This window comes from Alosa alosa, chromosome 17 (genome assembly GCF_017589495.1).
Source record: "Alosa alosa isolate M-15738 ecotype Scorff River chromosome 17, AALO_Geno_1.1, whole genome shotgun sequence".
NCBI classification, from domain to species: domain Eukaryota; kingdom Metazoa; phylum Chordata; class Actinopteri; order Clupeiformes; family Clupeidae; genus Alosa; species Alosa alosa.
Window position 1 is genome coordinate 28,945,338 of NC_063205.1, and position 12,873 is coordinate 28,958,210.

Here is a 12,873-nt window from a genome sequence, read left to right on the forward strand (position 1 = left end):
AAGCCCGCTAATTTAAACGGTAACAAATAAGTGTAAAGAGACATATCATGGAGTTTATTTTTTCGTTTTGGCAAGTAGTCATTATAAGAAAGCGGGATAATGTATAGAACGCCGGTCATTATGGGAAAATAAGTCCCTTCAGGGCTTAAACAAGACCCCTCGCTGGTGGCGTTGGGGTCCGGGTTCACCTGTCGGGACTTTATTTTCCCCATAATGATCGGGCGTTCTATACATTATCCCTTACCAAATTACTATTTGAAATGAACTTATACAATTCAACAGAATAGAATAGAATAGAATAGAATAGAATTCTTTGTTGTCATTGTACAGCATACAATGACAATGGATGGCATTCCTCTTGGTGCTTTGTAAATAAATAAAATATAATTAAAACATATTTCAATTTCAATTAAATTTAATTGTACTTATAGAGCAGCAAAACATTACACATGTCTCATGGCGCTTTACAGAGTGTTAGACAATCAGAGAATAGAAAAGAAAAGAAAAGAAGGCACATGGGTAACAGGGGAACAGAGGAAAAACTCCCTAGAATTGGAGATACATATAGGAAGAAACCTCAAGCAGATCCACGACTCAAGGGCCTGACCCATCTGCCTAGGGTCAGATACAGGACAGTAAGGTCTGTATACATAACAAATGCATAAGTTAGTCAGGTGTAGAGAATAGAACATGGTGTTTAAAGTCACCTGAGGTGAATGTTACAAGAGGTGGGATGGTTACATATCCAGTATGATAATGCATTAATCCTAATTTAGTGTTTAAACCTAATTTAAATTCAAATAGTCCAGCGTAGGAAATGGAATTGTCCAGGGGATTAGGAGTTGTCATAGGGCAAGTAGTGGGTCGGCAGCACGGGCCAGGAATCCGCGCAGAGTTGCATAGGGCAGGTGGTGGGTCGCTATAGGCTGTATAGGCCAGGAATCCAGGTAGGGGGACAGTAATAGGCGATGATAGGGCAGTCGTAGGTATGGGACTTCAGGTGAGATGAGGACCAAGCACACAGATGACTGATGACGGTATAACTCACATGAAAAGTCCATGACAGCACTATGCTATAGCAGCATAACTAAGGCATGGTGAGGGGTAGTCAACACCTGCGCAGGTATGGTCAGTAACCACCATCGCACGCATGACTGGGGTGCCAGTCACACAAGGACACAGCAGGGTGGTCCATTCCAAAAATCCCTGAGGTGGGTGAAGGTCCACACTGCACCATACCTACCTATGGGAGGCAGTAAAGAGGTATGTTTTAAGTCTAGACTTAAAAATAGGGAGGGTGTCTGCTAATCGAATTGAGGAAGGGAGATTATTCCACAGGAGGGGTGGGGATAGCAGAAAGCTCTGCCTCCTACTGTAGTTTTTGAGGTTCTTGGAATTACATAAAGGCCAGTATTCTGTGATCGTAGCGGTCTGGGTGGGTTATATGGGACTAGGAGATCTAATCTAAAACATAACAATGTAAAAGCAATATAGTGTCCCTGCCCTGATATTCCATGACTTTGGCCCCAAAATGATAAAATTCCCTGACTTTTCATGTCTGGAATAGGTTTTCCAAAATTGCATGATATTCCAGAAATTCCATGACCCGTGGGTTCTACCCGAGGGGCTCAGTCCCTAAGTCCTGGTGTGATGGTGCAACTTGTTGCAGACGGTGTGTGAAAGTGACTCGCAGTGTTCAGTGTCCGTATTGTAGTGGGGTAAAAAACAGTTTTTGAGTCTGTTTGTTCGGGATTTGATGGACATGAAGCATTTGCCAGAGGGCAACAGTGCAAACGAATGCTGTCCGGGGTGTGAGGGGTCTTTCAGAATGTTGGCAGATCTTGTGAAGCAGCGGAAACTGAAGATGTCCTACGGGGAGCGCACGGCATAGCCGGTGATCTTTTGGGCGGTGTTAATGACCCTCTGGAGGGCCCTCGTATCCGCTGCTGAGCAGTCGGCATACCAGGTGGATATGCAGTAGGCCAGCACGCTTTCAATGGAGCAGTGGTAGAAGAACACCAGCAGCTTCCCCTCCAGGTGTTTTTTCCTGAGGATTCTCAGGAAGTGGAGTCACTGCTGGGCTTTCTTGACCATGTGGTGGGTATTGGTGGTCCAAGAGAGGTCCTCTGCGATGTGTGTGCCTAGGAACTTGAAGACAGGAACCCTTTCCACATGTTCCCCATTAATGTGGAGTGGTTCCGTGTCTGCCCTTTTCCTACGAAAGTCAATTATTAATTCCTTTGTCTTGGATGCATTCAAGATGAGATTATTGTCCTTGTACCACTCAACCAGTATGTGGACCTCCTCCTGATAGGCTGACTCGTCTCCCCTGAGATGAGACCAACCACGGGTCTGCGTCCGTTTGTAGAGTGGGTGGGTGGTGGTGAGGGGGGGGGGTAGTCATGTGTGTACAGAGAATAGAGCAGGGGACTCGACACACAGCCCTGGGGGGAGTCGGTGCTGAGTGTGAGTTGGGAGGAGATGTGGTCCTGGGAAAATATTCCAAGGTAAAAATCTTGTTCATAGTTCAGTCTTGAAATAATTCTGTCCTTCTGTCCAGTTTTATCTTTGAGCTCATATATTTTTCACTGTCACATTTTTTCACTGCAATCAATTAATTTGTCAGAAGCCACTAAATCGTTTTATTTTGTAACATCCTTTGTTTAAAAACAACTTACAAAATCCAACATGTCTTTCAATGACATTGTAAATGTTATGTTGACTTTTTGAATATAAATAGTGTCAACCCATCCTAATTGGAACACATAAGCAAACATCCTAGGTATCAAAGGCATAAAAAGATTCCACAGCATCCTGGACAATGTGTATTGTCAGGTGTGAGGGTTATTTCCATTTTGTGCTCTGAAGAAATGCGAAATACTTAATTTGCGTTTCTTTGCTTTTCCTTCTGTGTCATCATCATCTTCATCATCCTCATCTTGCTCTTCCTCTTGCTCATCACTGTCTGCCTCCTCCTCTTCATCATCTTCCTCCTCCTCTCCCACATCCATGTGCTCATCCTCCTCTTCCTTAATCTTATCCTCATCCTCTTCCTTATCCTCTTCCTCATAACTGTCCACATGCAGATCACTTTCCCAAGCACGGTTGCCTGTTAAGTCTGGTCTAAAGGTCATGTCCTCAGCATACTGAATCACTAGTTTTGTGTTCTTTTCGGCCAAAAAGGATTCCCACACATGTTCATCTTTTGTTTGTCTGAGAATAGACACCAGAACGGGCAGTAAAGGGAATCCATATTCAAGGATGCTGCCTATTGGTTTTGTTGTTTTGTACACATACCCTCCTGTGTGCATGCCTATTACATTGCAGTGCTCATCAAAGACAGGGGATCCAGATGCTCCATAGAAAAAGCAGCTGTTGTACTCAATTTGAGAACCATCAAGCTCTTGTTTCCTGTTAAAGTATGTGTCTTTAATGACTTGAAAAAAATCAAAATTTTCTGCTGCATGTTTCTCAGCTGCCTTTAGCTGGTTTTCACGCTCAATAATGAGACACGTGTCCATTTTTTTAACACCGGAGTCTGGGTGACCTATGACGCAGACTCCCCCTCTCACTGGTGGAGCACTATAGTGTTGAAGAAGTGGTGGAGGCAATGCTTCAGGAGACTTCTTTAGCTCCAACAGAGCAAAGTCCACACTTTGTTGCGGGGTATACACATATTCAAATGCTATAGGCCTTCTCTTCAATGCAAAATGCTTTTTGTTTTCTGGGCTAAAATCTTCAAAACTGAATGACACACTTAGATTGTTTAAAAGGTTTTCTTTGTTTTGATCTGTGATGACGTGTGCATTAGTGAGAATGAATCTGCCAAAGAGTAGAAACCCTGTTCCTAATGCTTGATTATTGTAATAGACCTGGCAGATAGAGGCACTTCGTTCCATGAGCATTTTTAAAGTTTTTATCTCAGAGAAACCCTGAGTTCCCTTTGAAAATTCCTCTCTGAGGAGCTCTCGCACTTGTGCAGCACTCTTAATACCCTCACGAGCTTTAAGCTGCCGTACCAAACTGTCAAATTGATCACGTAGAATCTTTAAAATCTCCCCAGTGTTTGGTATTTTTCCCAGAATTTCCACTTTGTTTGTACGCTTTGACTTTGAAGTGGTGGTCATCTCCTTTTTGCCAGAGGCCAATAAGGCCTTTCCTGAGGACTGACCATCTGATATTCTTGAAAGTGGATGTGAATCAGCCATATCCTCTTTGGAACATGATTGAGATTGATGATCATCAAGGTCATCCAGCATTTCCAGACTATCAGGTATAACATCAGGGCTGTTAAGAGCAAAGCTGTATAGTTTATGATCTTTCAGTTCATCTACAGAGTTTTTCATCTTTGTGATGATCTTCTCATCATCTTCAAGAGCAAAGTCCTTGGTAAATAAGCCCTCTGCAAAACGTCCATCTCTTCGTAGAGCATCCTTTACAGTTTCTCCTTTGACTCCAACAACACACACACAATCCACTTCATTCTTAAGTCTCTTGTTTTCCATTACTACATTACGTTTTAAGCCTTTTTTGCCAGTTGTGCTGACATGGAAGATGACCAGTTTTTCAGGTTTTCCTAACGGCAAATGTTGGCTGGTTTTTGTTTTTTTTTGTTTTGTTTTTTGGTCACGTTTGATGAAGCGTATTTCAAGTTCCTCATCATTTTCAAGTAGACAACAGGGGAAACGTACACCTATAGCCGGAATGTTGGGCTTTTTTCTTTTAATAATTAGATCCATTCCAGCTTTGGTGGTATGGATCTTTTCAAAGTCACTGTCTATCAACAATGCATTGAGCACTTCTGAAGAATTGTCAGAAGATATAGTGCATAGTTTCTTCCCATTTAATGAGTACCGGAAGGTTTTTTTGGAAGGTTTCTGTAGGGAGCAAAATATACAAAAACTCAGCTCATTCATTTAAATATTTGATATGAAAAGTTTTCAGAAAGAATTGGAAGGATTTCAGAGTAGTATACTTACACTTTCTGCCATTCTTGATGAGCTTGCTCTGTTTAGTTCTGTAAAATAAAATTTTAAAAAGCAGCATTTAGCATCGTCTTGGTTCATCTACAAATCTCATATTGAATTTCTGCAATTAGGTTTCCATTCCACTTCTGTTCGTCAGTTTATAAATCACTGTTGTGAAAACAGATTCGTAGGGGTATTTCACAAAAGCAAGTGAACAACGGCTTTTGATATAGACTAACAAGGAAGTTAATTATTTCCTTTTTGAATTTTAACAGTGAGAATAGGGGTGGTGAGTGCGTCCTCATCTAGGCACACAGTCATTAAGAAAACAGCATGCCCCTATAACCAGATAGAGTATGACTATAAATCACTTTATATTGTCTGTCACCGAAACACATTTGAAAATATGCCACCATTTCCGATCAACTTCTGCAGTGGGCTGGTCGGGACCAGGCTGCATAGAATAAATCCCCACGGTAACGTTCGGCCATCTCTTTTGGTAACCAATTTCTCTCTCTCAAGTCATGGCTAAATTCATCCCGGATAACCAAACAAATCCGAGTTTATTCCCTTTTTGTGAAATACCCCTCTGGTGTAAAAAAAAAAAACATCCTTAGTTTATCTGGCAAAACTCAGTTAACTTGAGTTAATGGAATGGCTTGAGCCTCAAGTGAAATTCAAGTCAGGCATGTTCTATCAGGCCTAAGCGCCGCTTTCATTAGCAAAGTTGATGGAATGCCCCATGGTTACAGTAGCCGACTATTCTTTCACACAATCTTACATCACAGGCCACTCAAAACTCCGCGCCATGACGTTGGAGGTGCAAACAATATTGGAAGTGCATTAACAGCTATGGAAAACTCACCTTGGACAGGAGTGTAATAGTAAAATAAGAGGTGGTCAAACTATGAATTCTGTGATCACGGTACGGTGGACTGCGCCATGCGGTATAGGATTTTTAAAAAAGGAACATGTTTGATGATGGTATTATTGTCCATTTTTTATAACAATATGCAGTGGTATTATGGTTCCAAGAGTGTTGATGAGTGTAGGCCTACATAAGTATATACTCTTTTGATCCTGCGAGGGAAATTTGCATTTATCCCAATCCGTGAATTAGTGAAACACACTCAGCACACAGTTAGCAGTGAGGTGAAGCACACACTAATCCTGGCGCAGTGAGCTGCCTGCATCAACAGCGGCACTCGGGGAGCAGTGAGGGGTTAGGTGCCTTGTTCCTACTGGTCGGGGTTCAAACCGCCAACCCTCCGATCACAAGTCCGAAGCGCTAACCAGTAGGCAACGGCTGCCCCTACATATTGTGTATGTGGATTCATTTGTGATTGTGATTTTTGAATGTTTAAAGCTGCAATTGGTGAATTAACTATTTTGAGAGGTGGATAAACTCTATTTCTGAAATTTCAGAGCTGCGTTTAGCCTCCACTACAATACCTGACCTTGGATAGAAGTGATATGCACCGCTGGGTTTTAGGATTTATGTCATCTGATTACATGATTACAGGTTGTGTTGTTTGGGTTGATTTGACCATCAGTTAACTTCGAAACAGGCACATTACTTTGGATAGACAATAGCACTATTTCATAGGAGTGATTAACGGCAAAAAAATCTAGACTGTAATACTGTAATAACTCAACATTAGGCACCTCCGATATGTTTTTAGCTATAAAAACGGTGCTTTCATTAAGCTATACAAATAAACATGGCACAATACTTTTATAACTTTTGAGCCAGCTTTTTCTATGTGATCTCAATGGCGATGCAGTTTTTGTTTGCACTCCAACAGCATGGCATAGGCCTACCTGTTATCACCCACAAATGCCCGTATGTTTGTGTAGAACATACTAGATAACGGAGCGACTTTTGCCCTGTTGCGCGCATTAAAGAAAATTGTGCTTAGGTTACACTCATCTTAAACAGAGGATTATCAAACGTCAAAGTCTTCAGAACATAAAGTTAACTCAACATTGAACAAGATACAATTCGAGCCGTTACTTACGATTATAAGACGCTTTCACAGAACTTCAAAAGCAACTCGGCAACTTGGCGCTTTCCTTTTCGTACGGATTGCTTGCTGAAAGTAAATGGGCCGCCTCTTTTATCACACCAAGTAACAGATTGGATGAAGGGATTTCCTGTAAAATGCTAACTAACTGACAGTCATATCAATAAGCGTTTTCGCACAGAGCAGTTATATGAACAGTCCACTTTTAAATTAATTCTAGGCTACTACTCTCACCCAGTAGACGTTTTTCGCGGTCTTGCAGGATGTAGGAAGTTGTAAAGTGATGTAAGCACGCCGACGTTGTACGAGAAGCCTGATTGAGTAGGGAATGACGTGGTTCAAAGGTAGGCTGGACTCAACGTTAAGCTCCGCCCACATTGAGCCCAGCCCCGATCTTGCAGCGAGTGGTAGCCTACTTGACAAGGTGCGCCTCCGACCACTGGTCATTGTTTCCGTTCAATAGCAACGAAGGATCCCCGAGTCCTCGGGTAGGCTACAGTAGCAGCTCTGTACTGGGAATCAAAGAACTCTCGTTTCGGGCACAAGTCACAGTACACTGTACAAACAACAATTCACCAATATTGACATATAGTGGATGGTTTCTGTGAGGCATTTGGGTGCGAATGTGCACAAATACAGAAGGCTATATATATCCTACTTTCCAGGCCCCTGGAAATATTAAAAGTTACCACTTTGGGTTCTCTCGGCCGTTTCATGGTTTCCATCATTTCGAATGAATCAATCAATCCTCAGCGATTCATTTTAAGAAGTAAGCATATAGTATATACTCTTTTGATCCCGTGAGGGAAATTTGATCTCTGCATTTATCCCAATCCGTGAATTAGTTAAACACACTCAGCACACAGTGAACACATAGTGAGGTGAAGCACACACTAATCCCGGTGCAGTGAGCTGCCTGCAACAACAGAGGGGTTAGGTGCCTTGCTCAAGGGCACTTCAGCCGTGCCTACTGGTCGGGTTTCAAACCGGCAACCCTCCGGTTACAAGTCCGAAGCGCTAACCAGTAGGTCACGGCTGCCCTAATATATGAAATTAGGACCATGTCTGTTTTAGATATGCATAGATGTGGAGATAACCTAATCGAGGAACAATAACGTTTTATCAGAGCAATTACTGGAGTTGTCTTATCACTATTTTATCCGATGTTCTCCGCCGCGGTGGAAGGCCGGTGAGTCACCAACACCAGCGACCTGCCTTTAAAAAAACAGGGGGTGCTCATCACCCCTCTGTCCACTCGAATGGACGACATTCCAGGGAACACTGCGGTCGCCTTTCGTATGCACTGTCAGGTCAAATATTCTCAGCGTACATAAATCCGTCAAGTGTCTGCGCCCCCAGGGAACAATCTGATACCGCATGGCGCAGTACACCTTACCATGATCACAGAATTCATAGTTTACCCACCTCTTATTTTACCACTACATTCCTAGTCTTGCAATATTCACAGGAATCCATAGGAATTAAATATTCATGTTGTTTTATCCAATATTAGTTGTGCAGATGTATAGTCCATCTTATACACACCCATGAAGCCAACAAAGAAAATGCAAAAATAGAGACTTTTGTGTAATTATTCCATTTTGTGTATTCATTCCTGGAAAGTCCTAAGGGGTTTCCATAGGGCATTACAAAACGCATGAGCATACCTTGGCAAATAATGGTCTAAAGTACTTATTTTTCACTCTATATTGATCTACTTTTGCACACAGCTTCGCAAGACCTGGTGCTAGGGCTCAGTTGTGTTTCTAAAATCATATCAAGTTACCTAGAGGGCTGAAATGTGGTCAGTTCAGAGATGCTTGTTATCCGGCAGAAAGAAAAAACAATATTCTAGGCTCTGTAACTCTGTGCCAGTGCTTCCTAAGAAACTAGGATCTTAGCTTTCTAAAGACGTCCAGCATTTGATGGTAGGCCAAAAGAACACACTGCCCTCTGAAGTAGGCAGTGCAATATTGGGGGGGGGGCCTAGAAATGGTCCAACAGGTTATGGGAAGATTTAAAAAGAGAGACTGGCACTCTTGCACTCTAGTAACATTTGTGTGGTACAGGTACCGTTGCATAAAAAATGGTATTCACAAGACTACTTTTACTTTTATACTATAAGTACATTTTCAGGCCTGTACTTTGTTACTTTTACTTGAGTAAAGAAGTTAAATCAGTACTTCTACCTTTAGCAGAGTATTTTTAACACAAGTATTTGTACTTCTACTTCAGTACGGGAAGTGAGTACTTTTGCCATCTCTGCCCTTCGGTTACAAGCCCAAAGTAGGCCACGGCGGCCCCCTGTGTGTGTGTGTGTGTGCATAAGAGAATGGATGAACAATTAGAGAAGGCTATTCTTAAAAGGACTGTGTGACAGGCCATCCCGATTTTCATATCCGGGTGCCTGCGACATTTTCCCAGATCCACATGTTATGCCCCCAACTCACCAAAAGATGGAGCGCGCGCCGTTCGTTTGTAGTAGCTTCTGCAATTCCGAAGACCGACGTGAGAGTTGAATAGGCCTTTAAGCTGTAGGCTACCAATTGTCAAATATTATGAGGCGCCATGCGATTGTCAGCAACACTGATTACAACCAACTACATTATTGTCGTTTGCCATAAAGTTAAGACATATGGAATTACAGTCTACTGTTAGTGATGGTCTTATAGCCCGGGCAGCAAATTAAATTTGCTGCTGCTATGTCATCGGCCGATTTAGATGTGAGATATAGGCTACCACAGTGTATTATCTTGCTATATAATAAGTTGTCCTATAGTTATGTTCAATTAAAATCTTTAGCCATCAGATCATCAGTTTATGAGAGCATGTAACACTGTGCAGATGCAGAACATTTTTTGATATTTGTCTTTAATTAAAATATTCTACCCATTCGCTTATTAGAAGAGGCCACGAGGGGCTAGGGCATACATTCAAGCAAGGACTTTATCTATGTTATCTGAGTGAACATGAGGATTGCTAATTGGGAGCGAGAACACTTGGCATCATAACCTTGCTAGACACTCTGTTGTTCTACCTTGGCCAGCCCGTAGGTGCGTGATCAGCACCGTTGAATAAGTAGGCTAGGCCTAGTCATAAATGGTTCCTTTCGCGACATCATGCGCCTTCATTTTTAAAACAACATACTGATATACTAGGCCTATGTATCCTAACCATGTAAATCACTTCTCGTTGTCAAAGAGGACTTAAGATGTTTATTTTGAGAATGCATTGAGTGAGAGTGAGGTTGACGATTCGCGAATGGACGCGCTCACTAGATGGTTTGCGAGAGGGGGCAGCAGCGGAGGGTTCCTCCTACTTCCCCTGTAGTTCCGCGTGGGGAGACGAATAGTATGATCCGGGCCGGTGTGAGCACAGAGCACACCGAGTCTGGTCAACTGGAGGTAGTGGCATCATCAGCATCACAGCGCGGCTCGCCCCAGACCCCGCTGTCCGGATCAAGCCAGCCGCCGCGCTCGACCCACTCCGCCCGCAGTTCCTCCGCACGAGCCATGAAACAGACTTTACTCGAACTAATGAGGATGAACAGAATTTGTCGGATGGTACTGGCCACTTGTTTGGGATCGTTCATTCTGGTCATCTTTTATTTCCAAAGTATGTTCCAGCCAGGTAGGACTTTGTTTTCTCTCCCTCCATCCATTGCTGTCCGTTAAGTTGTGTTGTCTCGTCGTCGTGTTTCGTTTGTAGGCTATGTGTTGCCAAAGATGCTGTCGGCGTTTCACGCGCTTGAAATGGCATTAATAAATAATGAGAGCCGGGATCGATCCGAGGTAGCGGAATACTAGTAGCCTACCCCGGCACACATGCCAGTGTTGTGACCAGTGGATGTCGTTTGGATTTAATTGTTAAATGGCCGTAGTGTCGGCATTTTCCGGAGCGTATTATATATAGGCAGGGCATGTTTCTGTCATTACCGTTATTAAGTTTGGTTCATTTTAAGCATAGAGTCTAAAATACCATTTAAGAATAGTCACACCCTTAACCAAGAATACGGCGCTATAGAGCGTGGCGGTCTTTTTCACCACCGGTCATTGTTTCCGTTCAATAGCAACGAAGGCTATCCGTCCGCCGAGTCCTCGGGTACAGTAGCAGCTCTGTACTGGGAATCAAAGAACTCTCATTTCGGGCACAAGTCTTACACTGTACAAACAGCAATTCACCAATATTGACATATAGTTGATGGTTTCTGTGAGGCATTTGGGTATGCGAATGTGTACAGATACAGAAGGCTAGCCTATATATACTTTCCAGGCCCCTGGAAATATTAAAAGTTCCACACTTTGGGTTCTCGGCAATTTCATGATTTCCATCATTTTGAATCAATCAATCAATCCTGAGCATTGGCACGCTGCTAACATCCAAAAGGCGATTCATTTAAAGAATCTATGAAATAAGGGAAAATTCATTCTGCGAATTGACTGGCATGGCTGTTTTACGCATAGATGTGGAGATAACCTATTCGAGGAACAATAACGTTGCATCAGAGCAATGACTGGAGTTGTCCCATCACTATTTTATCCGATGTTCTCCGCCGCGGTGGAATTTCTCTTAGACCGGTGAGTCACCAACACCAGCGGCCTGCGAACATTCTCAAGCGCACGTTGGAATGCCCTTTACCCGCATCATGCCATCAAATGCGACCTAACATGCTAATACGCGCCTTTAAAAAAACAGCGGGTGCTCATCACCCCCGCTGTCCACTCGAATGGACGACATTCCAGGGAACACTGCGGTCGCCTTTCGTATGCACAGTCAGGTCAAATATTCTCAGCGTACATAAAGGATTCCGTCAAGCGTCTGCGCCCCAGGGAACAGCCTGAAATGTTAGTTGGCTAATAGGCCTGTCGTTACATCTCAACTGAATGTTTGTGTTAGTACAGTAGGTTGTTTTGATGTGACGCTCCTCTAGAGCTTGTAAGAAATAGAACAGTATCCAGGTCGCTAACCCCACTATTAACACAGTTGAAGTAAAGTAAAATATCTAAGATGTCCTCTATGCACACAAAAGGTGCATTTGTTTCACACATTTGATTTAAAAAATAGTTATTTTAGTTAAAACCATTTAGCTTTACATTCAGTTCACAGGCTACAGCTTTTTGCCAATTGCATATTCCTTCAAGATGTCAATGGGGTACACATAAACATCACACTACATCTCACTGGCAAGCTGTAGACATACTCTGTGTGTGTGTGTGTGTGTGTGTATCCATTGCTTGCTGTTTTGAAATGAGCACCACTGATAGAGTGAAAGAGACAGGGACAAGAGTCTGACTCTAGAGACGACAGAGAGAGCTGTCATGGCCTCGCCATGACTCTCTGAGAAGTGATGACCTTGTGGTGACCTAGCCCCTCAGTTTACACACACACACACACACACACACACTACAGGAGCCGCGTACGGAGTGACAGCACACCTGGTCAGTAGTGACCCTCCTTCCCCTGTCTCACACCATCTGCTCATCTGTGTGAAGAACAAAAGGCGAGGAGAGGGGATGGCAGAGAAACGGAAAAGAACAAGAACGAGAAGAGATGAACTGAGAGAGCAAGAAAAGGAGGGAGAAAGGAGAGCATAAAGGAGGAGAAAAAGAAAGAGACACTAGTGGAATTTCTGTGGGAAACTCTAAATTCCACAAGGCCAGCAATGCAGGACAGACAGGCAGGTATGTGGCCTGGCCAAGCTGGGGTCTGAGACTCAGACTGGGGCAGAGGTGTGTGTGTGTGTGTGTGTGTTACGGTCCCCATCATCACACACACACACACACACACACACACACACAAACACACACACACATCCCAAATCCCCCAGTCCTCCTTTGTCTGTCGTTTGGTGAAACCCGACACTGGACTTTGGTCCACTGTTT

The 12,873-nt window shown here is 43.2% G+C and overlaps 2 protein-coding genes across 5 annotated transcripts in view; one reads left to right on the forward strand and one right to left on the reverse strand.

Annotated features, from left to right (window-relative positions):
- Positions 1-1,232: 1,232 nt before the first annotated feature.
- LOC125310466 (serine protease FAM111A-like) lies at positions 1,233-7,264 on the reverse strand. Of its 2 annotated transcripts, XM_048267927.1 has the most exons (4): positions 7,226-7,264; positions 6,986-7,060; positions 4,980-5,017; positions 1,233-4,877 (listed from the first exon to the last, which is right to left on the reverse strand). In XM_048267927.1, the coding sequence occupies exons 3-4, from the start codon at positions 4,989-4,991 to the stop codon at positions 2,832-2,834; spliced, it is 2,058 nt and encodes a 685-aa protein (XP_048123884.1). In that variant the 5' UTR covers positions 4,992-5,017; positions 6,986-7,060; positions 7,226-7,264; the 3' UTR covers positions 1,233-2,831. The 2 variants fall into 2 exon arrangements, with proteins under 2 accessions (XP_048123884.1, XP_048123883.1); XM_048267926.1 differs by having other exon boundaries at positions 6,986-7,255.
- Positions 7,265-10,375: 3,111 nt separating this feature from the next.
- The window catches only part of chst11 (carbohydrate (chondroitin 4) sulfotransferase 11), a 44,990-nt gene continuing 42,492 nt past the window's right edge, over positions 10,376-12,873 (forward strand). Inside the window, exon 1 of one of the 3 annotated variants that reach the window (XM_048267937.1) lies at positions 10,376-10,621. In XM_048267937.1, coding sequence (XP_048123894.1) covers positions 10,504-10,621 — 118 coding nt within the window. In that variant the 5' untranslated portion in view covers positions 10,376-10,503. The remainder of the gene's footprint in view (positions 10,622-12,873) is intronic. The other 2 variants (XM_048267938.1, XM_048267939.1) reach the window with 2 other exon arrangements.